Source organism: Cyprinodon variegatus, unplaced genomic scaffold (assembly GCF_000732505.1).
Source record: "Cyprinodon variegatus isolate N-32 unplaced genomic scaffold, C_variegatus-1.0 Scaffold767, whole genome shotgun sequence".
Classification (NCBI taxonomy): domain Eukaryota; kingdom Metazoa; phylum Chordata; class Actinopteri; order Cyprinodontiformes; family Cyprinodontidae; genus Cyprinodon; species Cyprinodon variegatus.
The window spans coordinates 294821-322511 of NW_015151220.1; the positions used below are offsets into that span (position 1 = coordinate 294821).

General features: G+C 38.3%; 1 protein-coding gene across 1 annotated transcript; it reads left to right on the forward strand.

Annotated features, from left to right (window-relative positions):
- The first annotated feature begins 751 nt into the window (after nt 1–751).
- LOC107098301 (docking protein 1-like) lies at nt 752–25147 on the forward strand. The gene is made up of 5 exons (XM_015395901.1): nt 752–1074; nt 20386–20700; nt 21020–21110; nt 21196–21368; nt 23001–25147. Exons 1-5 carry the CDS (start codon nt 1018–1020, stop codon nt 24327–24329), a joined length of 1965 nt encoding a protein of 654 aa, XP_015251387.1. The 5' UTR covers nt 752–1017; the 3' UTR covers nt 24330–25147.
- The last annotated feature ends 2544 nt before the right edge of the window (nt 25148–27691 follow it).

A 27691-nucleotide genomic window follows, 5' to 3' on the forward strand; every position in this document is an offset into this window, starting at 1 on the left:
TAGATAGATATATGATAGGTAGATAGATGATAGATAGATAGATGATAGATAGATAGATAGATAGATAGATAGATAGATAGATAGATAGATGATAGATAGATAGATGATATGTAGATAGATAGATATATGATAGGTAGATAGATGATTGATAGATAGATAGATAGATGATAGATAGATAGCTAGATAGATGATATGTAGATAGATAGATGATAGGTAGATAGATGATAGATAGATATATGATTGATAGATAGATAGTGAGAGGAAAAACAAAACAAAAATAAACAGTTGATCAGATGTTTATCCTTTTCCTACATGCAATCTCTATGTTAAGGAAATTAATTTGTAAAACATGCCTTTTGCACTAAATTGTTAATTTGTAATCATACTATTTATTTTTATTTTTTACTTCTTAAATACCAACATTTGCACATAACTTTCTGTGTGATTGCATGACTTCATAAAAGAGCTTGGAATCTTGAGGTTCTGGGTTCGAGCCCCACTCCCACAGACTGCCACTCCTGCCCTCTGAGCAAAAACCATTAACCCCAAAACTGCTGCAGCCCACTGCTCTCCAAGGTTAAATACAGAGGTTAGTTTCTCCAATGTCAGATCAATAAACTTCAGTTATCTTCTATAGATATCTGTCAGTGTGTTGTGCTTTTATTTTGAAAGTGGAAAGCGGAAGTGGTTTTCTGTGTTTCGTTGGCTCTGCCTGCTGAGCCGCTGCATCCTCACAGGAGGACTGATAGGGGACAGAAAGAAGAGCAAACTCGGTCAGTGCTAAACTTTCCACTGGACTGTTTGGTTTGGAGCCTCTCCCTCCCCTCCCCTCTCCCCTCTTCTCTCCCCCACCACCATGGCATCGCTTCCCTACTAAACCGCCTTTTAACGGCTGAGGAGCGGACCAGAGAAACAGGAGGGGATAATAAACCCTATCAGCAAAAGTGATCCAGGTTCAACTTCAAGCTTTTCTTTTAGTTTTTCCTCTGGAGGAGCGACTTTAGTTTTAATAGAAACATGGACGCGCACGTGAAGGAGGGACAACTCTATGTGCAGCACCAAAAGTTTGGCAAGGTGAGACTTTTATTATTTATTTATTAATGCACTGTTGGCTTATAATGCATTTCCATCCACACATCTTAATAGATGCTATTAAGCCTTTATTACAGCAAAACAGCACAAGACAGGACTTAAAGTTAGACAAACAAAAGCTATGAAGATGGAATTAAATTATTTTAAAGTTTTTTTTTTTTTTTATAAAAGCAAACCTTGTGCAATCTATGGCAGTTTAATGTAATTTCCTGAGTTACAGCGTGTGGGTGTAAGGATATAGTACATATGGTAAAAACACACACAAAAAAACAAAAAACAAACAGATTTTGAAATCAGCACCATCTAAAAATGTGTTTTCTTGTGGGCTCAGAAATGTTTTCAATTGAAAAATGGAAAGGAAGACATACAATAGTTTTTGCTTTCAGCCAGCTGGCTGGTAGTGTGCAGGAACTGGTGATAAAGGTGAGTTTATTTTGTACAAAGGCAATTCAAATAGAATAAAAGCAAAATAAAAGCAGAGTAAATGCAAGTGACTGTAGGATAAAAACAGGATAAAAGCAGGCAGTAGAGGTTTCTATGGTGTTTGCATTAAACTTTTAAAACCGAAGTATGCATATATATCAGTAACTGGACTGGTTAACATCGCAGCTTGTAGCTGTAGGAAAAGCTGGCTGCATATTTGACTGCATGCTTTGATATGCAGAGGAATTTGTGCAGGACTCCAAGGCCTTAACTCCATAACGTTATCAAAAGTCCTGGCATGCTATGCTGGACCATGGGAAAAAAGACACCAACATGTTCTGGTTTTGATTGCATCTGATGCAAGTCCAGACTTCAAGATGGCAGCCATTTAGAAAGTTTTCCAGCTGTATTTCAGTTTACCTTGGACTCTGAAAGCAGCTCTCCTAACACCTTCCAAGGCCACACGGTTAAATGATAGTGACTTCAGTTTGTGTTTGTTTCTTCCTGTTTTCTACATCTTTGCTCCAGTTTAGTCTCTCAGAAGGACCACTTGATAACAGTCAGTCCTTCAAACTTATGAGACGGTCTTTGTCCAGCCTGCTCTCTCTCTGTATGGCGGTCATATGACATGGGACGACAAAACACACTGTGCCCCGTGCTTCCTGTTCTCGAATCACCACTTCATAATGCATATTCATCCTTCCATAATACACTTTCAAAGTCTATCGTGTCGTCTTTTCAGTAGAAAACGGACAAGAGTTATTTGTGTGTCGGAGGAGATAAACAAAAAATGCATTGTTTGAAACCATGAGTGCTGGCAAGACAAAAAATAGAACAGGAAGCTGAACTTCTGTTATTCTGAAAGTGTTGTGACAGCTTTGAGGCTGGCTGAGGTGAATTATGCAATCTTTAGAACTGGTAGTGGACAAACACCCACATGCACACAACTACTTATTGGCTTGTTCCCCCACGTGCTCAGGTGGAAAATGTGACAGGTTCCTGTATCAGACTGCTGTGTGTGTTTTGTGACGTGGGAAGTTGTGGCATTTGTTGCAGGCCGCCAGGATGCAAACCACTGAGCTGCAAACTTCATGTGCAGAAATTCTGACAACCGAAATGAGGGTTCTTCTTCAACATCTTTGTGCTGTTGAATATTTCCATTTTATAATCATGATATGTGAGACGAGGCATTTAGAATCCTTAAAAAAAAACTTTCTATTTTATTTGACGTTGGGTGTATTTTGATTTTTTGCTGGTATATTAGGTGGAAGACAAATCAACATTTCCCGAAAACACAACTGTAAACCGAACCCTCAGCTCCGGGTTACCGTAATACTTCTAAATAAGCACCCACTGCAACAGATTCCTTGTAAAAACTAAGCTGAACACACCTTACGCTTCTAGAAATATCGAACATAGTGATGCTGTGGGATTGTTTTTAAAAAAGCTGTTATAATTATAGACGTCTAGCCTGCCAAGCTGTCATTCGGACTCTGTTTTTGGATCCCCACCTGAGCAGCCCAGCAAAGTGATTATGTGCTCCCTTTGATGGGAGGTCATGTCTGTATCTGCTTGATCTTGTCTAGCTCTGCTGCACGCAGGTTAATTTTGCCAAAGGCGCTCGGACTTGTTTTTTCGTTGGCTTGCAGCTGCCGACCGAACCCTTTTGAAGATTTTACACATTGAGGTTTACATGTTCCCCCTGCAGACAGGTTAAACCACGATCTATGCCCTGCTAAACTGGAATTATGTTCCTTGAGGCTGTGAGATTTATATGACAGCGTTTCGTGTTGTTGGTTGGATTTTTACTGTCGGATCTCCTCCTCTTCTTTTGTTCTGCACAGACAGACCCTCATATGTTAATGTTGTATTTTGCAGTGAAAGAAGCACCAGATTATTAGTTGTAATAATGTGGTGAAGGGTGTAATTTTGCATTTATACTCTGTTGTAGGTGTGTTTTAGGAAGAGGGTTGTCATTTTGTACTGAGACAGGATTATGTGTCGTATAGGAACTTTTTGTCCTATTGTAGCATAAAGATTTATGTGCTAAACTCAACAGAGAGGTTATAGATAGGGTTCTAAAGAATCAGGATAAAGTGAAATACCAAGGTTTGGTCATTTTACAGATCGTCCAGAAGTACAAAGCATATGGCACAACAGCAAACTAACAGGGAATCAGCCCAAAAGAGAACTATAGAGAGGCTGTAGAGTTCTATAGCACATGATAATTGTTATCATTGGTTTATGCTTGACTCGTCCTTGAGGTCCATGCTGAACTGAGCAGCCAAATTACGTCATCTGATCTTCCACGCCCCTCTGTTCGACCCACATTCTCCACACCTTGCACTATCTGTAGATTTCCACCTGGATAAAAAAACATGGCGGATGAAGAACAGCTCCTAATACATTAACACCTATAGACTGTTATTGAATGTAGATTGAAAGGTCATAGAAAAGCCTGTCTGCAGATTTCCACAGGTCATTGGGTAAGTTTCCATCAGCTTTTCCTAATGCACTTTTGAAGCGTTGTGTCCGAAAAGGTTGATGGGAAACGATCAAATAAAAAAAAAGAAACTCCCTCCCAAATTTGCATTTTTTACGCTCGCTTTATGTGATTTCTTAGCCTGACGTAGTCCGACTCAATTCTAGTCAGAATATGAGTCTGATACTGCTCCATAGAGCTGTGATTAGGGGGCGTGTTTCGAAAAAAAATGCCTCTGCACTCAATTGGATAGATCTACAACCAATAAGAGCAACGGAGTGCGTGACGTATGTTAAGCGACCAAGGGCGCCAGCTGATAAATTAAACTTTTGCCGAATCCTGTAGGAACGACGCCAAAAACATCTTTTTTTTCAACAAATGCCTTGATCGCGTTTCTCTGTTCCTCTTTTAAAATTAATTTGCTGTCGATATCTTCTAGAACAGACCTAATAGCAGAATCTACTCACCTCAACTCTCCAGCGGCAGCCATTATTGTTGTCACCCAAGCGCGCTTTGGTGCCATGGTTGATTACGTTACTGTTGATCATCTGTCCATCATCGTATAAAGCCCGCCCTGACAATTTGATTGGCCCGACCAGATATTGGGCGAGCATACTCGCGCTGCTATTGAACAATGCCAGACCGAACTTCCCGACCTCAAACGTTGTGGGCGGGACTAAGTTCGGAATGGCACCCAGGCTAGTGATTTCTGGCTTCTGCGAGAAAAAAAAAATGGTTAATGTTCAAAACAGGACATGGAAACACTTTTCTCTTCCCCGATGTTCCTTATAAATATGGCTGGAAGCTCTTTCTCCATTTAAACTAACCAAACTTCATAAATTAGTTTTTCAAATTTTAAATTTTATTTATGAAGTATTGACCCAGGGAGGCAAAATTCAAATGCCTGCCACACTTTTCAGATTAAAATCCAGGCATTGTTTTATTGTATTTCCTAATAATGCTCTACCTTGGGTGAATCACATCAGATCGAACATATGAGCTGCTTATGCATATGATTGATCTGTCACAAAAAAAATGTAGCGTATGAAAAGTTTTCTATAAATCTTTGATTTTATTAATTGTTTAATATTTTTCTAAGGGACTTTTTGAATGAAATAAAGCTCTAAATCATATGGATTTATCATTCATGGTGTAAGTTTTATAGGTTAGAAAAGTTTTATTAGGTCTTTTAAGCCAAATTTAAAACACTTATTAGAAAACCTATTTCACAGATTTATTCCAGCTTAGATTATGTTCACAAAGCTGATCCCTTAATGTCTCAAATATCCCAGATTACATCATAAAGCAACAAATCTTCGGTTTAAAAAATATGATAAAATGTTAAAAGCGAAAATGAAGGCTTATTTTGTTAGCTGGAATACGTCTACGTCTTTAATTATATAGATATATAGAGGACGATCTTTTATTTCTGGGTGGATCACCTGAATAAGTGGTCCTCCTAATTGTCAATCATTGTGGTGATATGTTTACGTAAAGCCGTCCTACGTGCTCGTCCCGTTAGCTTTCTTTTTCTGCGCATGCGCACTTTCAGGCGTATATATGTGTGTTTTTACTGTTTCACACGGTCACTAAAGCTCGGAGAGCTCTCCTCGCAAAGCATTATGGGATATGCTGTCCATAGGATGTCACTACCCGACCTCGGCGACTGTAAACAAAGATGGCGCAGGCACTGCACGGTGGAGGAGAAATTAAGTGACCAACAGGGATCAGAAAGTTTAGCCTAACCCAGAAATTCCACTTTTATTTGAAAACTATACATCAAGGGTAGTGGCCGCCTAGTGGTTAGAGCATAGAGCTTGGAATCCTGAGATTGTGAGTTTGAAATCCACTCCCACAGACTGCCACTCTGAGTCTCTGAGCAAGATCCTTAACCCACGATTGCTCCCCGGGCGCCGCACAATGGCAGCCCACTGCTCCCCAAAGTGATGGGTTACATACAGTAAATGCAGCAGTAAATGTCTCCAATGTGAAATCAGTTAAGTTCAATTATTCTAATATAATTATTATCAAACCCCATCAGGTGAACGTCTCTCTTTCTATATTACGGCCCGTTTGTCAAAGGAAAAACATGCCCATGATTGCACAGCAACAAACACACTGTAAGATGATCATTTGTGACTTTTCAGCTTTAGTAGAAAAGCAACACATTCATATTTTCCTGATCTAGGGTCCTCCTTTCGGCCAACTCAACTTTAAGTTTGCAAGTTTTAAAGCTACAACTATAGGGAAGGCCTTTGACGGAGATACTGTTATAACTGAGAGGAGAAGAGCTACATTCAGGCTCATAGACGGCATATTTTTCATATTAAATAGTTCAATTAAAATTTAGATAAGAGTATTAATAACGTAGAAGTAGAATAATATTTGGTTTCTATTTAGTACCTTAGCCAGAGTGTCAAAGCTTATAACTTGATGTATATCACTTATATCTTTATCTGATCTTTCACAAATACGGAATCCTAGTTTATATTTGGTCTATGAAAATATTTCCTACTGTATATTCCAATTTTTTTTTAAGTTTTTGATTCAGATTGTAAGAAAATAAAAAAACAAACATTACTATCTAAATTAGAAATGAATTATATCAACTTTTAATAAACAAACCAAAATGTTTTATATTGTAATAATGAAATGGAATTTTTACTGAATTTTGAATAATCAAAATGTTTTTAACCCTTTTTTGAAAATTACAAGCACCCTAAACTAAGTTTTATGTCTTTCAGCAGACTTTAGATAAGCCATAAATCATTATGTCTTATGATGGGATGCAACGATTTGCTTTCTTTCACTTTTGATCCAGTTCCAATACTTGAATTTGGATATTTGCTGATGTTGATACTTCACAAGAGCTCTGTTATTTTTTGTTTGTTAGGAGGCTGTCATAAGCTTCTCTCTACAAGCAAGCAGAATAATGGATGCACACATTTATATCCCAAAAACCGACCTTAGATCAGTATAAGGTCACAGAGGGAAGTAATAAAAACGGTAAATTGTTTTAACTTCCTAGAAGCTAATAGTAAACCGTGTATATTACAGTCTTATGCATTAAATCAAATACAGATGCCTATAAACGGGTAAACTTTTCTTTTAACCTAATCTAAATTAATTATAGAAATCAACTAAATGCATATGTTCCTATTAATCAGGCCCATTTTCATTGACACCTTATTTATAATATCCTTCAGTATTTGGACCGATACAGATGTTAATATCTAATAGATGCTTCTGTAATTGTGCTTCCTCTGCTTTTTATGGTTCTGTATTTATTGACGAGCTAATGCTAATAGGGGTGTGACATTGCATTGATTCACATCTATGCATGGATTAAATGAACAAAACAGAAAAACAATGATGCAAAAATGAAGACAATAATTCAAAATGTCTTCTAAATTCACAAGGCACAGGACTGTAGTATATAATATCGTAATTATTTTTTAATGATATAATTATGTTTTGTTGATGTAAATGCCTTTTATTGGTGAATGATTTTGCCAAAAATGATTATTGGGATTATTTTAAATCAAATAATGCAATTCTCTATATATTTTTTTTTTGCACTGACCATAAGCATGTAGATGTTTTATTGCAGGGTTTCAATTTTTTATAACTTAGAAATCTTTCCTGTCCAGGTTCCATTGTTGTAGGACTTTGCTTTAACTTTTTTGCAAAAATTCAACTAGCATGCACAAGTCAGTGTGTGCCAGACTTTCTTTCTGTGTGGTTGCAAACCCATTTTAAGCTTATTATTGCTGGACTGAGAAATACAGCGCCTGCAGTTTGAGAATTGTATTTGGTTAAATTCCAATCATATTACAAATACAATGATTTGCCCAGAGTTAACTTTCTTTTGCCTTTAAGAGCGATAAAATGATCAAATCATATTTGTTTTTTTTATGAGGTGTATCAACCTTAATAATTGAGTGAGATGGGCTGATTATTCCACACATTGAAGAATTATGAAATAAATTATGCGATTTAGTATCAGCAAACATCGCACCCTCAACCAAACAAATGGCTGAAGGTGCGATTTTTTTACCCACGGTAGAAAACCAAACCAAAGCAATCACAATTGACTCACTGGTCAACCGTAAAACATTGTTTACCAGCTTTATCTATGTGGGTGATTTCCAACCTTAATTCTTAATAGACTTAAATGCACGTAAATACATATTTTTTTCACCTTGCTGAGTTGGTAGAGGTTTGGTTGGATTATTTTGTTTTTTACTTGTCATCCTAATCTCGAGCAAAAAGCATCTAACACATGGTAACACTGTCTTTATAAAGGATAAATAATCCTTTTCTGTTAACTTCAACACCGTGAGGGAGGTCATTACAATTTTTATTTTCTGCCTCATTATCTGATCTTACCTCATAGACTAAACACAAAGGAGACTACGGGTAGTTTGAGATGAATGCTCAACAAGGCCCTGTTTGGATGTGTGGTTTGCAGGCTGCTAATTTAAACCTAAATTACTTTTAGAGAGAGATGCAGAAAAACTAAAAGATGGCAATTTTCTAACCAGGACATTTCTTTTGCCATCCTGCTCTCTTTGCTCCTGCATACGTAACTTTGTCCTGTTTCTATTTGTCAATAAGGCAGCTCATGCACACATGTTCATTTTGGCGGTTTGCATCTCAGTGCCAAATATTCATCTATTAGTCATCATCATAAAAAACAAAACAAAACAACAAGTCAATGAATATAAAAAGGTGATATTTTTGCTGCTTATGCCATCACAGCAATGATAGTAATTAAAAGACAGTAATAAGCAGCTGTTTCACACAGGGAAAAATACAATAGTGCAATGTGACGTCTGATACATAAACAGACACTGTAACTGTAAGCTTTTTTTGTAAATGTTTTTCATTTATTGGTTTTATTGCAGATAGGGTTGACACAATTAATCGGATTATACGTGATTAATCGATTTTTGAAATAATCGTTAACTAATTTAGTTGATTAATCGTTAAACTGGAGTATAGAAACCGGAAAATTTGCATTTAGTTGACAGAGCGAGCCACCTTGAGCAGTAATTAAATCTAAATTGTATTAAATATATGGTTATATATATATATATATATATATATATATATATATATATATATATATATATATATATATATGCCTTTAGCTGACAGAGTAACTCTCTTAAAGCATTAGTTATGCCAAATTTGTTGAAAAGTTTAACATTTGCATCAAAATCCTATTTAAGGATCTATTAGTTATACGATTATGAATCAATTAATAGAAAAAATAATCAACAGATTAATCAATATTCAAAATAATCGTTAGTTGCAGCCCTAATTGCAGTCATAAAGCTCAGATGGTAAGTTACTCATTCTATTCTAACAAGATTTTATTTCTTTTTTCTTAATGGTTTGAGAACACTTACCATCTATAAACAATATAAACACTTCTCACAATGATTTATCAGAAAATTTAGCTTTTCTTAGGACACTGGAGGTGCTGATCTCTAATTAAAGGTTGATAGACCCACAAAACTATTTTAAACCAACCTATATTTATTTAGATGTATGGTTTAGCTGTATTCACCTTTTAATGGAATCATCTAGAGTAGAATTTTTGCAGGAAAAATTAATAATAGATGTGCTTTTCTGACCTATAAAAGGTTTTATTCATTATTTTGGATTATTTATTGCGGGGGCTGCAGGTAGAGACACAGCACATAAAAAATGTCCATCTATTTTAATTTGCTGTGGACTTTAGGATTGTCTTTCTTTCTTCGTAAGGATTTGACTCACTGACCTGACGTGACATGTGATGATCCGAACATGCGAGACCAATCATGCCAAGTGTCTTTCAGCAGATGACTTTGGAGAGGTCTTTTTGTTAAAACATGCTTTCATTCAGCCTGTGGTTAAAGCAGATTTCTTCCCTTCCTCCCTTCCTTCTCAAAAACAACCCCTTTTTGTCTCCTTAACACGCACAAGCAGCAGCAGACATTCTCTGATAAACTGGAAGACTTTCACCCTCCCCTTTAGTTGGCCTACAGAAAAAAAAAAAAAAAAGCTGTGTTTCTGCTCCGGCCATGTTTACGTCCACAGGCTTATTGGTTCAGTTACTCTTTACTGGTAAAAGGTAAATGATCTTCTGCATAATCAAATTGGCACAGATGACTACATGTTTTAGTGATGACGTCACTTTGCATGGATGCATGAGCATCTTTGGTGATATTCTAATAACTAACTTAACTCTGACTGGAAAGGGTTTCATAAGTGTATAACTGTAGCCTAATTTAACAGTGTGGCTCACACCGGATGATTAGAACCTTTTTTTAGGTGTATTTTTAGGCCTTTATGTTATTAGTCGGAGGTTATTTGTTTTATTAAATCGAAAGCCAACGAACTTTCATTTGCATCTTGTTTATTTCGGTGAATTTCAGCAGGTCGTTGCTACATCAGTGTGGAAGTTTCTGTCCCTCTCCCTGCCTTCATCTTTTTTGCATAATTTCCACTCAGTGCAAGGCTCCGCTGCCTTATATGGCCCAGCCGTTTCATACACATTTCAGGACCACGTTGCAACACGGCTTACATTGTCACACCCCTGGCGAGAAATAAAAAACTGTTGCGCGAAGGCGTCAAGAGATGGTCCTTGTGAACGGCACGGATCGATGGACGTTTTTGGAGGCATTTTCTGGATGCAGAAGAAGGAAGCAGAGATATATTTCCTGTCCTCTGGGGCAGATAATGTTTAGGCTTGGTATGCAGATGAAATGAATTTAAAAAACGGAATGCTTCAGTTCGTTATAAATATCAAAAGTGGCATATTTAACTCAAGAACCTTTAAAGTCTGAAGGCAGTCAATTGTGTCTTTACCTCAGATAAAAAAAAACAAAAACACAACTGGAAACCAAAACCTCAGAGAGGACAAACAAGAACTCTGTAGAGATGAGATAAATACACCCTGTGGCTATAGTTGTACCTGTGCTATCATGCAAATACTAGAAATCTATAATTGGACGGACTCAGATGCTGTCTATTTTCATGCTATGAATGATAAAGTAGAGAGGACAGCTTTGAAGTGCTTTATCTACCCCCAGAACCCGATGCTGAGATGTAAATACGGACATTTACCTCAGTTCAGAAGTCACACTTAGTCACGCCAACCCTTATCGACACCTGACATGAAACTTTGAAGAAATTACACCTTTTTACTTGACATGAAAGTGTATTTTATGGTGTAGAATGATTGATTTCAAGAAAGAAACGACAGTGAAATGAAAAGCTGCCCATGACGTAGAAGATGGTAGAACTTCCTTAGCCTGACGTTGTCGTTTTGCATTTAAATTAATTTGTGCCATCCTTCCTCTGTAGAGGAACTTCATTTAAGTTCTTTGAGGCCTGCTCTTTCTTTCTGTGCCGTTCTCTTAAGAACATCTTAAGGTCATGTGGAGGTCTGGGCTTTCTCAGGGACACACCTACTGCAGCATTCTGATATAGATCCACCGCCGGGTTTGGGATCATTGTCCTGCTGCCGACCCAGTTTCAGATCATTGTGAACCTAACAAATACAAGATACCCCAATCCTGTCATTGATAAACATCGTTAGAGTCATAACAATCTGCTTTGGCCTTCCCTGCCCATAAGCCATTGTTAGAGAAGTCTTTCGGTTTGCTCAGAAGATCCAAAAAGCTTTTAGTCAGACCGACACTGTTTTCTTAATTGTACCATGTTGGGTATTTTGTTGGGTTTACCCTTCTTGTTAAGAGCTTGATACGTATTTTCTGTAATTTCTCTGATGTGTTGCCTTAGATTGGTTTCTGCTTTTGAATGATTCTATTACAGCCTTAAAAATTGGTTTGAAATAGTTTGGAAATGACCATGAAGGCCTTAATAGACAGCTACTAACCTATCTAAGGTCTTTACTGATGTCTTTCCGCTTTAGCATCTGTATGGCCCAGAATAAATAAAATCTACTTAAAGCGCTGCTGTGATACAGTAATGGGTTTACATACTTGCTGAAGGTTGTTTTTTTAAGCTCACTTAATTAGCAGCATGTGACTGCGACTTTCCATTTTTTTTTTATAGAAACCAAAAGTGAGTGTTTAGGTTTTAAAACCATGCTTCTCTATACTAGTCATGTTTTTTTTATAGGCAAAGGTATAGTGGAGGATGTTCTTTTTGCGGGTGGATCATCAAAATAAGTGGTCCTCCTAATTTTCATTCATTCTGATATGTTTATTTAAGGCCGTCCTATGTGCTCCTCCCCATTTTCACTTACCGGTGTTAAATCTGACATAGTGGAAAAATTGCTAATCAACATTTGAAAAGTAAGTTTGTAGGAGCGATGCAAACAGCAACTTTTAAACAGAGGGTGCATGAGGAGAAATGTGCTTGTGCACACTCTGACATGTGCATTAGGCGCAGATGCATTTTTTTTTTAAGTGGAGAGGACAGGACTTTTTAAAAATTTGCTAATATCCTCCACTATACCTTTAATTCATATGAAGAACCTGTTAAAGACTAGATCTCTTTGGCTTTATCATAAATCCCTAGAATTGATGGAGGGGTGTTGATTTAGTTTTTTGTGTTTGTTTTTCAGTTAGATTCTAGCTGAAATGTTGACATACGTGGAAATAACTAGACTTATAATGATATTATTAACATTCAAATGGTGACTCTCTCTTACTATCTTGTATAGACGATTGCTAGTGTTGCTACGACCTACACAACTCTTAAAGCAGCATATTTTTTAGTTTCTAAATTGATCTTATGTGTGTTTTTTTAAGCTAAGTAACTCATATTGGACCAACAAATATCCCTTTTGGCATTTCTTACTATGATTGGTAGTTTCCCCAGACAAACACTGACCCACATGTAGGTCATGTTGAAATCCAGATGCCTTCTTTTTACAATAGCTCTAAGTTAACTATTATCAGACGGTTAAGTAAAGGGAACATCCCTCTGATTTAGAGCCGATATAAAGTTCTGCAGCTGTTTTTCATTTGTCCTCTTTCAGCTGGATTTTCCCAGCTGGTTATAAGGCTATGAAAAAAAAAAAAAACTGCTGACCTTCCTGTCACAAGCTTCTTCTCTTTCTGTCTGACTGTCATTCAGCTTTGTTAGTAACTGTAGCGGCATAGCTAAACTCTGTGACTAACGTGATACAAAGAAGCATGGTCTGATGGGACTGCCAAATGAAGCTGGACTGGAAAAAAAGGGTTTTTCCTGTAAATATATGCATATGAACGTGTGCTAACCAACACACCTGCCTTCTCTGTTTTTGTTCAGCGTTGCATTGTTTGTCCCCTTGGAGGAAGTTGTCATTGTTAACCGTTGTTTCCTTAGGGTAAAACAAGATAAAGCTCTGATGCGAAATGTGTTTTTAACCCTGTCAGGGGTTATGACGCATGAAAAGTCCTCATATGCAGGAGGAGAACTCAGAATATGAACTGCAACCTTTGCAATGCAAGAGTCATTTTTTGTGATCAGTCCAGCTGAATAAACCAGCTTAGAACCACAAGCAGTAGATGACGTTTTAATGACAAGAAAGCTCATGATTTTCTGATAAATATTTACATTTAAACATAATTTTTATTGCTGTTTTTTAGATTTTCAAAAACAGTGACTAAAGCTAGACTTGACTTTTTAGATTTAACTCCAGACGAATTGTTTGGGACTTCAGTTGTATAGACAAACTAATCCAATTTAAATGACTTGATAAGTATGACTCTTTCAAGTTATAGTAATTTTAAATGGTCACGATAAATTAAAGGGAGGTTTTAGCTGCTTCTGATCGTTGTTGAATGTTCAGATTGTGCGTCGTTTACAGACATGAAGCCATGGGTCAGATCAGATCTCTTCTGTTTTTTGTTTTTTAGAAAATTTGTATAGTTTTTTATGATATACATTAAAGATTAAACATCTGTAAACGAGGATTGAACACAATATATTAAGTCCTTTTGTGGATTTGTTCTAATTAGGTGTTATTATAATGTAATGTATTCGTAGGAAACATTAAATTAGATTTAACCTTATAATTTGGTGTAAATTTACAGACAAACGCTGTTGACTTCATTATAACACAAACAGTACATCACATGGTTCTGTTGGGTCTCCACTGATATTTGTTGGATATTTAAAACATTTCATTAAAAAGCTTGTAATTATTTCATAAAGTTGTATATCACTTATATTCTAGGTGAAGAAGCTTTCAGAAATAGCTGTAATCTATTGAAAGTTCAAGTAACGTTATTTTATAATGAAATATATGCACTTATAGATACTAATTTGAAGCATAACCAAGGTTATTTTAAGCTAAAGAAATGTGCAGATTTTTACAGGTTATGAACTTAAAAGCTGATTTTGATGCAGATTAAATAGTAAAAACCCAGAACACACTAAACACCTCTCAAAGAGACGTAATGTTTGATCTCCTTTTATTAAGTTCACATTTTCTCATGGATTAATAAGAAGTTAGGCGTTTGATGTGAATCTAGTTGCATCCTCTTTCATTTCTAATTAAAAGATGTAAATATTTGAAGAGATAATTATGTTCACCTCATTATTCAGTAGCTTGTATTAAGTCGTTTAGCTTTTCAAAGCAGTAAGAAGAAAGGTGGAAGAAATTCCTTTAGGTCTAAAAACATACATTTGGAGTTTGGATAACTAAAACTATCTGGTAGATTTCTTTCTGCAGAATCACTAGAATGTGACAAGTAAAAAGAAAATAATAATAACGACTAATGGCTGGTTGAGACTTCCACAGCTGCAAAATTTTTAAAATAACCAGCTTGTGATTTAAGGGGTAAATGTGTATGTGCTGACTAATATCATCCATGTGGTCTCTTCCTGCTGATTCAAACAAATGTTAACGTGCAGCACCAGTCAAACTAGATCTGCTGTATCACCACACTCCACCTACATGAAGCCTCAGCGGCTAAAATAAAGACCTGGAGGGATCATTTTGACTAAAATATAACCGTTTACTTTCTTTCAATCTGATCCCCCACTGTTAGTGGTCTGACTTATACATCTGCTGAACCTTTTTTTCTACTAGAAGTTGACAACATATTGGGTTTTATAGATTTCAGATTTAGTCCAAAAATAAACTGACTTGCCCTGAACATTAGCTTTGCAATCTATGGACAGATAAAACAAATAAAGTGGCATGTTGCATATTCTATTACTACAAAGGAGCAGGGATACTTCATAATTTTGCTATTTTTCCTGTAAGCTGTGGTATAAACCCTGAGAAAAGACATCAAAATTTCGCACCTAATGCTGAACTTTTTATCTCTCCATTACTATTTCTCTCTGTTCCCTGTGACTTACAATCCAGCTGTAACTATATCAAAGTATTTATGACACATAATCATTAGTTATTACAGAACACTGCTGTTTGTAGTATGACTTTAATGTAGTAAATAATTAAAAATCATTGAGATCTATTTCTTATTTGACTTGATAACAGCTTTAGATACAGTTTGATATTGTTTTTGCATAAATTAAAAAAGGAAATTAGTGTGACAAGGATATAATATGCCAAATGGTTGCTGCATCTAAGAGTTTTGTCATTTAGCATTAGCTCTTTAGTGGCTCAAGCAATAATTAGTACATGATAGTTTTTTTTTTAAACAAGCTAGTTGAGTCTTGGGTATTTTTTAGTGTTCTATAATGGATGAGAAAATGCATTCAGTCACATGCAAATGCTCTTTTTGGATTTGAAATTATTTAAATATGTCCGCATGTGTACCACAGATACACACTACAATTCCACAATGCATTTATTCAACATCAACCTGGATGCATGTCAATTAGCTTCACCAGGTGTATTTAGACACTCAACAATGGCTCTTTATCACTTTGACTAAAAAATGAAAAACAGCTATAGCTAATCTTTGGAAAAATAGAAATGCAAACTAATGCGGGTTGGCATTTTATCCATTGACACATAGCATTGAATTTCCTAAATAAATTGACTCTAAATATAACTGAAATATGTCTTTTTTTTTATCTTTTTGAGGAAGGAAAAATGTTCTTTTTTTCCCCCCCCTCCAAATACTTGGAAGTGTATTTATTCTCTTTTCCCAAGTTTCTTTTTCCTCTTTAAAACCTTCAAAATGTATAAACCTAAAACAGGGATAGAATTCCTTTGGGAGATATTATTAAAACATAAGTAATCTTTTTCTCTTTTAAGAAAAAGGTCACATAATATTTGCAGCTGTAAACTTGTTTAATTAGCTGGACTGAATATAGATATGGCTCTTTGGATTATATAGGTTGCAGACCCCAGAGTTAGACCCTAGAATATAAAGAATATTAATTATATATACTTATAAAAGTGGCATAGTTCAAATCAAAGCTGTGAAATCACCATTTTTTATTCCTTTTAACATTTGATATGTTTTTTCAGCTCAGGCCATAGATCTTAATTGCTCTCGAATGATGTCCCAAACTTAAATTTACTGTCACTACTTTATCAGATGATTAATTTCTATAGTGATATAGGGGATGGAAAACTACACAAAAAACTGTGATTTTAACCTGCACTCTAAAATGTCATTAACCACTTCAGCTATAAGGCAAATGTTACCAATACTTCTTGATTACCTTTAAAAAAGTTCAACAACTCTAAATTTTAGGCTTAATATACTAATGACTTTGTTCTCTTTTTTAAATTATTTTTGCTAGACCTAAATATCCTATATGCTCAAACAAAAATGAAACGACTGTGTATTTAATGAAGTGTAAAACTATGGAACAAACTAAGTTAAAGCAATGTCCAAGAATAAGAATGTTTATGAACATGATTTTCTGAAAAAAGCATATATGATTGGATGGAAGAACCAACTAACTGTTAATTGCAGTTTGAGCGTTTCCTGTTTTGTGGATGAGCCACACCAAACACTGATTGAAGAACATGGTACAGACTGAATACTGAAGTATAAAAGTATACGGACGTGCACAAATCTAGGCGGTAGAGGTGGTGTAGGTCCAAGCTGACTGCATCAAACTGCACTGGGTCCAGCTGTGATGATGCTTCAGAAAGACGAAGATGATCACACAGCTGCAGAGACTTGGTGAAGATCCGAGGGAAGATGGAGGTCAAAGACTGTTGAGCATGAGGGGGAGACATTGGCAGGTCATTGTGCTTTATTGGTCTTCTGACACTAATAAGGCTTATTTAAATCTTTCTCAGGGATCAGCTCAGCTAGGTGGTCTGAGGAGATGTGGGTGGTTGGAGAATTCAAAGAGTTTGCTGGTTGTGGGGCGTCATAAAACAGGGTGGACATATTTAGATTTTAAAAACTAAATAAACATGGGATACACAATATGGACGTACATATCGGTACCCATCTGATATGTAAAACTAGACCAGTAAAAACTGGTTATTGCAACATAACAGCAGTATTAATATGAGCAATCAATACCGGCTAGCGATGTATCCCTGAAAATAATCTGTGTATCAATAATTTATTTATTATTTTATTAAAACCAACAATGAATAATACATTTTTAAATTTGTTTCATAAAATACTATAGAAAAACAGAGCTTTTTTATTTCTCCTTTCTTTTTAAAACTAAATATGGAGGAAAACAGAAAATGAGCTCATTAATTCATTTTTTTATATTTTGTTTTGGACTTTTTGAGGTAACCAGGTGGTAGTTTTATACCTTTAGGCTGAACTTGGAAGGTTTAGTTCGGTGGTTTGATATTTTTATTCGGTTTGTGGTGCTGCTGTCTGGTATGTAAGCAGACATATTAAAAATTAATTAGTTTTGAAGCCATTATCACCTTCTATATACATGATGCAATTTCCTGTTCAACATCTATGAGGTGCCTTTTATGTCCGACCCAGTGTTTAATTTTGAACCTTCTCACCGACATTTCAGAATAATTTTACACACCCTGTTGCAGCAACATAGCTGAAACTTCAGCATGTGTCTTAAATCATTCTGTGACCCAAGATTAAGTTAAAATAATAAAAATCATGCTCTCATTATCCATTTTATTCCTATTTAGTTTGCTAGAGGGTTGATAAATTAGGAAAGGCATCCATTTTTTTTTTCTTTTTTCCTTTTAAACAAAGAAAGTAACGACACAGATTAGAAACAATTGCTTAAACTGTAATATTACGATAGCTCTCCTTTTGTCATGGTTTTGGTTATGTTATGCTTTACTTTGCTCCTTGTTTTCTAGTTTTTATTGGTTTAATTCCTATTTTGTTATTTCTAGATTTGTTAGTTCTCATGTTGTCCTCTGTTGCCCTTGTGTGTGTGTGTGTGTGTTCCTTTCCCCTTGGCTCCCTCGTTGTCTCCTCTCACACCTGCTCCTTGTCAGCTCGTTAGCCCTCCCTTTGTCTCTGTCAGCTATTTATGCTCTCCCTCTGCTCTCACTCTTGGTTGGTTCCTTCTGTCAGGGTTTGGTTGAGGTTTGGAGGACCCAAATGCAGAGGCAGAGAGGCTGAGGTGAATACTTGTAGTTTAATTATGAAAATGGTTAGCAAAGGCAGTCCAAAAATCCAACTAAAAAGTAATAGACCAGAACCATGGAGACATCAAGGGAAAACACGTAGAAGGAGCCAGGGAGAGACAAGGGGAGACAATTGCAACGATGACAGGACCAGCAACAACAGAGGAACCAACAAAGAGTGAGAGCAGAGGGAGAGCATAAATAGCTGACAGAGACAAAGGGAGGGCTAACGAGCTGACAAGGAGCAGGTGTGAGGAGACAACGAGGGAGCCAAGGGGAAAGGACCACACACACACGAGGGCAACAGAGGACAACATGAGAACTAACAAATCTAGAAATAACAAAATAGGAATTAAACCAATAAAAACCAGAAAACAAGGAGCAAAGTAAAGCATAACATAACCAAAACCATGACACCTTTTGAGCAAAACTCAACAAATTTGGTTATAACAAAAAAAAAGAAAAAGAAAAAAGAAACTCAGAGTGATAGGGGTGTGGGGAAAAATCGATTTGGCGATATATCATGATTTTTGGCTGCCCAATGTAATATTGATCTTTCAGTTCCTAGTATCGATAAAAAAGAAGCATTTTCACCTAACATGAGGGGAGATGTGCTACCTCTCCACCGTCACACTATATAGCACCATGGAGCCTTTTTGTTGTGTGACGCAGCACCATAACTGTAGATTAGTCAGTCACAGTGGAAGGCGTGGACTGACTCAAACCCAACCAACACGGAAACCAAAATAGCTAAATGATCAATATCTTCTGATGAGCATAAACGTCACTTCCTTTTTTATTATAAATAAAATTTTGATAGCTAGGACAATTATTGCAATATATAGCGATATTGCAATATCGTGATAATATCGCGTTGTGGCCCAAGTATCGCGACATTTATCATATCGGAACACCTATGCCAATACTCACTCCTAATGAGTGAGAAAGTATTCGGTTCTGTTCTTTTCATTGCAGCAATGAAATTAAACATCAGCTGTCTCATAAACCAAAAAATGTTTTCTAATCTTTTTCTTCTTCCTGTTTTTGTGTCACTTCATGTTTTGCTGTAAATGTATTTCAGCAGTTCCTTGTTTCTTAGCAAATAAGCATGTCAGTTTTTGAAAGTGTCTTTAAAATGACTCTGCATGACAGAATTCGGCTTAGTGACTCAGCGGAAAGCTGATTGCTGGCTTTTAAAAATATCCACGCCTTATATCACCCTTTACCGGGTAAAAACCAACTCAGTCAACTTGATAAATGAACTTTAAAATGTTCCTTTGTCATATACCCTATAAGACTTGTGTAACTTTTATCACAGGCAGAAACTCATATGCTCATCAGCTTTGCATGCGGTGTACTCGGCCAGCCATTTGTCTCTACAGGGACGAAATGAGGGACATTTATTTTGCACTTGTCTGTAGAGCTTTACTTGCGCTTTGACGAGCTCTGCTGTCTGAGAGAAGAGCCACCCACAGAGCAGCAGATCAGGGATGACGTAATGGCAAAAAAAAACAAAAAACGCTGCTGTGTTCGATGCTTACCGTCTAATTTAAGTAAATGCCTATTTTTACATCCCTTTGAATCAAAAGTGACTGACAGTCTGAGAACAGTGTACATGTCTGGGCAAAAGATGGTTATTACGTTATAAAAGTGCTCAAACCGTGCATAACATTCAACTTTCAGTCTTATTTTGCAGCTTATTTCAATATATTTTGCTTTTATCAAACCTTTAAGGCCCTGGTAAGTTTTATGAAATTTGACTCATAATTAAATAGAAACATTGGAGACCAGATGGTGGATGTTTTTATTAAAATTATATGGGACTCTATTCTAGAATTACCTTAAATTGTTGACTGTCTAAGCAGGTACTGCATTGATGCCTCCCTCTATATTTTTTCATAAACATTTTTCATTTTGTTTCTTTCTTTAGAAATGGAAGAAAAACTGGTTTGTCCTCTACCCTGCCAGCCAAAACGGCATAGCTCGCCTCGAGTTCTTCGACTCGGGAGGAGGGAGCTCCAGCGGGGCCTCGGGAAGCGGCTCCAACGAGAAGACCAGGAAGTTGGACAAGAAGATCATCCGCCTGTCGGAGTGCATCTCTATTCTGCCCGCTCTGACCGAAAGCTGCCCTAAAGATAACATGGCCGCTTTCTGCGTGGAAACAAACGACAAGACGCATGTGTTCGCGGCAGAGAAGAACACGGCGAAGGAGTGGATGGACACCATGTGTGACATTGCGTTTCAGGTATCTTTGCCGCTCTGCTCTCCTTTTTTTGTGTTGTTGTTGAAAACAGGATGACCAGTTCACTCATCTGATTGCTTAAAGGAAATACGAGCCGTCTGCCAGTGACTAAGACGTGGGTGGAAGGATTTTTTAAGACTTCCTTTGTGTGTGTCAAATGCATTTGTCTGCTCTTTCTGTCTCTGTCTACCTAATTTCCAGGTGTCCATCCTTGGTCTTTTAAAGCAATAAACACGATAAAGCAACCTGTGCAGAAATAGCTTAACATAAATATAACGTGATGTCTCTCTCATGTTGTTGACTTTGTCTGTTTGAGCAACAGGGGGGGACTGGCATTAGCCTGACAGACTGTAATGGTGGATCCAAGGACCTGCAGATGTCTGAAAACCTCATCTATTACTCAAGGGAGGAGGGTAAGAATATGGCTTAGTGTTTCTCATATGACAATTGGCTGCTCACTGCAACACAGGCCCTAATTGACCTTTTTTTTCTCAACAGTGAATGAGTTCTGGGTGACTGTTCAACGTACGGAGGCGTCTGAGCGCTGCGGGCTCGCAGGGAGCTACTGGCTGAAAGCGGAAAACGAGGCGCTGATTTTAAAGGAGCCTAAAACGAAAAGGAACGTCCTGGTCTGGCCTTACAAGCTGCTAAGAAGATACGGCAGGGACCGGGTGAGTGCACGGGCAAACAACAACACAAAAACCCCACAGAAAACGTAGAGAGGAAGTTTTTTGGCTTCTACAGTGATCATAAGGAGGAAGCATGAATAGCATAGATGTGGTCAGATTATTTTTAGCTGCTCCGTTTGTGGTGGTTTTTGTGTCAGTTTGATGTTTCACAGATCGAGTACACGATCTAAAACTTACAGATGACCTTTAAAACTGGCTGTTTGGTTTGTCTCGGTTCATGTAAAGTCTGACCTTCATCCACACTATGTGCAGCGATCAGAATCATGTGACTGATTTTAGCTCTCAACCAATTTAATCTTTTAAAGAGCTTAATTAAAATATAACATAAACAAGCACACATAATAATTTTTTTCTATGAGCAAGCATTTTTTTTAAATTAATATCCGGAACATAAATGATGTTAAACTGCATGCATGACAGAGTAGTGGCATTATTTGAAAAAAAAGAAAAAAAAAAGATAGAATAAATATTTTATGATATTGTTTAACATGATTAGCATAGTCAAAACTGCAATCTCCGAAGCTACATATCAAAACAGAATGTGGAACCCCACCTAACTTATGGCATTTCCCAATAGATGCCTGTGCTTCAAACTTTGTGTTGGGAAATATTTACATGTATTATGCCAGACAGAGGCTTAAATTTGGTTTCACTCTTTGACTTTCCCATTAGCTGATGAAAGTCTTGCTCTCTCTTGCATCCCTGTTGCTTTTAGCTGGGCACACACTGTACGATATTTTAATAGTTGTACTAAGCTGCAGCTCAAACTGTAGGATGAAACCGCAGGGTTTAAAAGTTTACAGCTCACAATGTATATTCTTACACTGTAAGGCCCAACGCTCTGATGCGATCTACCTGCTCACACTGCACGTCCAAAAACTAGGGTACTCGTCAGACTTGTCAATCTGGAAGAAGAATTCCCTTGTTTGCACGTGCGTAGTACTAGAGGTCGTGGTAAATTGGCTCAAAGATCTGCATCAACAGCAGGATTTGCCCAAGAACATCTCACGGGGGCCGACTGAAGTTCAACCATGTTTGATCTTCTCCTCACCTTTCGAGTCCTGATCAGGAGGTGGTCCTGAGAGGCTAGTCACCCCTCATTACCGCCTTTATACTACCCAACGCAGGACTCCCCTCATTACCCCCTGTATACTACACAACGCAGGACTCCCCTCATTACCCCCTGTATACTACACAACGCAGGACGCACGATGAGGCTCAAACTTGACCCAATCCAAAATATTCTCACACGACTGGAAAATCGTCCCAAAAAGGACAAAAAAAATCGTACAGTTCATGCCCAGTTTAACAAACAAATACTTCCTCCGCATCCCTCGCAGGAAATTGTTTCCACCTAAAATGATTATTACATGTTTTCCTCCTCTGAATTCATAATTAAACACTGTACTGCTACTAGTTGAGTTTTAGTCAGGAACTAGAGAGAGTTATTGTTAGCATTCCATGGTAACGTGTCATTCGTCAGGGAAAAAGGCGAGTTTAAAAGTCGGTTAAAGATGCAACTGTCTTACATTTGCCCCGTGAACATTTGCAAAAGCTCATCCCTATTGCTGTGTCTTGCACTCTAAATACATTTCACCTCTTTATCTTTCCCAGGTGATGTTTTCCTTCGAAGCCGGACGCCGATGCGACTCGGGCCCTGGCAATTTTACCTTCGATACAAAGCAAGGCAACGAGATCTTCAGTTTGGTAGACCTGGCCATCCAGGCGCAGAAGGCTCAAGTAGAGGAGCGCCATCTCAGCTGCCCCCAGAACTTTGACACCGATGGCTCTTTGTCACTGCAACACATACGGAGTGCGGTTCCCGGCTGCGGTCCGACAGCGGCAAGTGGAGACAGTAGTAGCTGCAGCAGTCGGGAGGCGGACGGCGACTCGGGCGGCAGCAAGCCGGGCTCTGCTGATGGAGTGCTTGGAAAAAGGGAGGGAGGTGATGGAGGAGGCAGAGGACAGGGAGTCGGAGGAGGACTCAAAGGGAGAAGTTTGCCTGAACCCCCATCTCTTAGAGGACCAGCAGGGAAAGTTGTACTCCAGCTTGATGAGCAGGCGAGCTTTTATTCTGAGCCAGCAGATTCTGTCCGTTTGCTCATTCCCAGCTGTGATGGCCTTTATTCAGACCCAGTGGACACCATCAAGGGTCAGAACCCATCCTCACCACCTGTGCCCACTCCACGCCTTCGACCTGTGGGAGACGACGCCTCAGGCGGGGATCATCATCCCGCAGGAAGCAACAACAAGAAGGTTCCAGACCTGTATTCACATTTGTATGACCATATAGGCATGGACCTGAGTCAGAGGACAGGCGCACTGAATCTGAATGGGGCTGCCGGAGGAGGAAGAGGTGGCGGAAAGGGGGTTATGAGTAACAAAAGACCTCCAGGAGGTCAGGGAGAGGGGGCCTCACCACCTGCTGGGCCTTCTGTGGATCACATATATGATGAACCAGAAGGCTGCGCCAAAGGAAGCAGCAGCCTTCCCATCAGCCTTAGCATGAGCGTTTATGACGAGGCCCGCTTGGAGCCTCAGCGCCAGAGGAGACAGGACGAAGCAGAGGCAACTTATGACACCGCATACCTGGGGAAGCCGTCAGAGCACCAAAAACTCTCTCCTAAGCTGCTGGGTCTAAGTCGTGGATCGCCGCAACCTCCAACACCAAAGTTTCCCAAACCTGCTACCGCCCCCAAGCCACACAAGGGAGCATTCGCCCGGAAGGAGCCGGTGCCTCCTCCCTCGGGTAAACAAGGGGGTTCTGGTAGTAACATGAACAACAACAACAATATCTGGAGCTCCGGAGGAGGAGGCGGGAAGGAGCTGTACAGCAAAGTGTCTAAACAGAAGCCTCCTCCAGCTCTGACGTGGTGTAATAGGAACCACCATGCACCCCTGAGAGCACCTGATATAATTTATGACAACTTGGGAGACATTTGACTACTTAAATATAACTTAGATTTAAAAACAAACCTTAACTCTCTTGCTCAAAAAAAGAGAAGCTTCAGAGTAAATGCTGGGCAACTAAGATGTTTATCGTTTCATATTTGTTCCATTCGAGGGCGGGAACAGTCCAGGTCACTTGGTCTGGAGTGGGTCAGCTCACAACTATGAGAAAACCACATTATGGGCGCCATTTCAAATGTGGCATGCAGTGATTGCGGGGCCACCCTGTGTGCGTGTCATAGCGAGGGAGAGTGTTTGCCTGGGCAAAGCCATAATTGGCGCCTCAAGCCACAGTGCGGCCGGAGCCAGCCACCTCACTCCAACACACACAAGCAAAATGGATTCGCCTTCACTTTAACAAGCTGAAAGAGAGGGAAAGTGACTTGGTTCCTTTTTTTTCTGCTGTGCTCACGAAAAAACAGATTTTTTGCACTGTGCCTCCTCTTTGTCGTTGAATTTTGTAATGTGAAACAGAGAATGTGATGGTCGGGAGTTGATGGTTTGTGAGCAGGACTTAAGCAGAAGAAGATCTTTGGGGATTTTTGGGGGGTTTCCTAAGATAAAGCTGGACGGGAGTCCTTTTAGGATAGGAAACAGGGAATTGGTCAGAAGCTCTATGCATGTTTTGTTGAATGGTTTGTCATCAGAGACCAGTAATGGAAAAACTAAAATCAAGTGATTCTTTGATTCTTAAGTTTATGACAAAAACGTATGAGTTACAAGCTGTTTTTCTTGTTTTACGCCATTTTACTTATCTAAATTGATATAAAATCTTTAGGAGGAGTTGTTTCACCCTGTGATGTTTCACCCTGTGATATCACTTTCCATATAAGGTATTTGTGTGTTTCGTTTCAACATTGACCTCAGACAGAATGAAAAAAATTATTTTTGGCCAAATTTGTGAGCAGTTTTATTTAATTTTACATTTTCTTTTGTATTTTATGTCGAGGAGATACAACTTGCATGACAACATTTTATTGAAGAAAATGCATCCTACACTCACAGTTAACAACTGTCTTAATATATATGTATATATGTATTATTTAGAAAAATATATTTGAGGAAAACTTATTTTTACACCACAAACAATAAAAGCGGCTTGTATTTGGATCAGATAATAAGGTAAAGTAAATCAAAAAATCAAATATTCACCTCCAGTTACCAAAACATGCATGGACTCAAGATTCCTGGAAGCTCCATATGAACTGAACATCAAAACTAATCAAACTTTAATAATGTGTCGGTTTGTGTCTACGTGTGTCAGAAACAGCTGCGCTGTCTGTAAATGTATCTGATAATAAAACTGGCTCCAAAAGCTTAATATATTTCCTGAAACTGGGTCTTTGAAAAGAGAATCATTTCTTCCCCTCAATGTTTTGGTCCACAAGCCAATCAAGAGTCTGTTATTCGTGTCAAAAAAGACTTTTCTGTTCTGGCGCGACCGTGACAGTAAAAACAGTCTGACCTCATCCTCCACTTCTCTTCCTCCACTCTGTTTTTGTTGTTTCAGTCCGTTTCCAACCACTTAATCGCACCGTTAAAGCGTAGGGTCCAAAAAAGAAAAAAAGAAAGAAAAAAAAACCAAACAAAGACGTTCTTTCTTACTTTTCTTCCTACTCCTTTTCTCTGCAGCTAATTGTGTTGTTTGGTTGCTCAGGCTACAGATAATGGCGGCTGGTTTGTGTCCGACTCGCCGCGCATTTTAACTGCAGAGAGAAGCCGTTGGGGAAACTAATATAGTGAAAACTCAAAGAGAGAAGAGATTTTTTTTTTAAAGATGTTTATCCCTGATTTGATGTGATGAATGCTGGTTGGATGGTTGAACCTGTCTGCGTCTGCTTGGCTCGTAGACGGGTACAGACTGTTCCATTTACTGCTTTTCTTTCATTCCTGCTCCCTCTCTTTTTATGTCCTTTTCCTTTCCCTCACCTGCTGCTAGAATACTTCCAGCACAGGCGAAGAAGCTGATTACATCTCTCCTTCTTTTACAAAGTGAGGATGGAAAAAAGGAAGCAAGCTTCTGTCTTTCTCATTAAGCTATCTTTGAACTCACTGGGGAAGAGAGAAGGAACTGTGGGTAGATACAACTTTGCACTTTATCTTTTACTCGTTTAAACGCTTCCTTGTTGGAATATCAATCTGTAAATGTGTACACAGGTTATTTACACATTTACTGTCTCTGTTTCAGGATGAGGAAGACAATTTCTAAACTAGGGTAATAAAGCCATCCTTGTAATAAGGAAGCCTGCATGACATTATTTCAACTACTGGCTTTAACTGCAGCTTTATCACAACTGAGTGAATGAAAGTTATCTCCTACAGAAGTGGATTTATTGCTTTACTGGTTTTGTAAAGTGCTGAAAGGTTCCTCTAAATGTACAGGACCTTTTAAAAGTATTAATACAGAGTAAACTCTAGACTAGACTGACTTATTTTATTTTCATAGAGATCATGGTTTTCACAGACCATGTGACAAACAAACACAAAGATGTTCGCAGTTGAGATGAAAGGAAGATCCTGCTTCGTTTAGGTAAATGTTTTATAGATCAATTCCAGCTCCAAATCTTTTTAAGGTAAACTTCCACCACCTTTGCACATCTACATACTGAATTTCTGCCAAAGACAAGGTAAGGCACTGGCCGATTGGATAGAGATCTTCTATTCACATCATTTTTCAAGTTCTTCCATCGATTCCTATCCTGATTTAGGCCTGGACTTTGACTAGGCCAAAATAATGAGCTTTGATTTAAAGAAGCTATTTCCAGCTTTTATCAGCATTTTAAAGTCACCCATAGGTGAATATATGATGAAATAATGCCTTTAGAACTAAATATTATTAAATATGTATTCGAGAGGAGTCAGTTGAGGTGGCTCGGACATCTTCTTCGGATGCCCCCAGGACGCCTCCCTCGGGAGGTGTTCCAGGCACGTCCCACCGGGAGGAGGCCCAGGGGACGACCCAGGACACGCTAGAGAGACTTATGTCTCTCAGCTGGCCTGGGAGCGCCTAGGGCTTCCCCCAACAGAGCTGGAGGAGGTGTCAGCGGAGAGGGAAGTCTGGGAGTCTCTGCTTAGTCTGCTGCCCCCGCGACCCGGTTCCGGATAAACTGGGAGACAACGAGTACAAGTATGAGTATTGAAAAATTAGTTGTGCTCTTCCAACCTCAAAGAAAAACACTTGACTTCGAAGCGAAGCTGCTTCTCGTTGTCTTGGTGCCATCCATTTTATGATGTCGTCGCCGCAGACTACCTCTGAAGGCCAAAGTCCAAGATAACTGAAATCCAACAAAAATATATGAAGATGTCAAATTGTGTGGATTAGCTGCTAAAAGAGCAACTTCCCCTCAACTTTCAGC

Bases quoted from the DNA above. Each gene is read 5' to 3' on its own strand.
- LOC107098301 (XM_015395901.1), top strand. From the start codon at position 1,018: ATGGACGCGCACGTGAAGGAGGGACAACTCTATGTGCAGCACCAAAAG. The intron at 20,701-21,019 runs GTATCTTTGCCG...TTTGAGCAACAG, and splicing joins TGTGTGACATTGCGTTTCAG to GGGGGGACTGGCATTAGCCT. The intron at 21,369-23,000 runs GTGAGTGCACGG...TATCTTTCCCAG, and splicing joins GAAGATACGGCAGGGACCGG to GTGATGTTTTCCTTCGAAGC.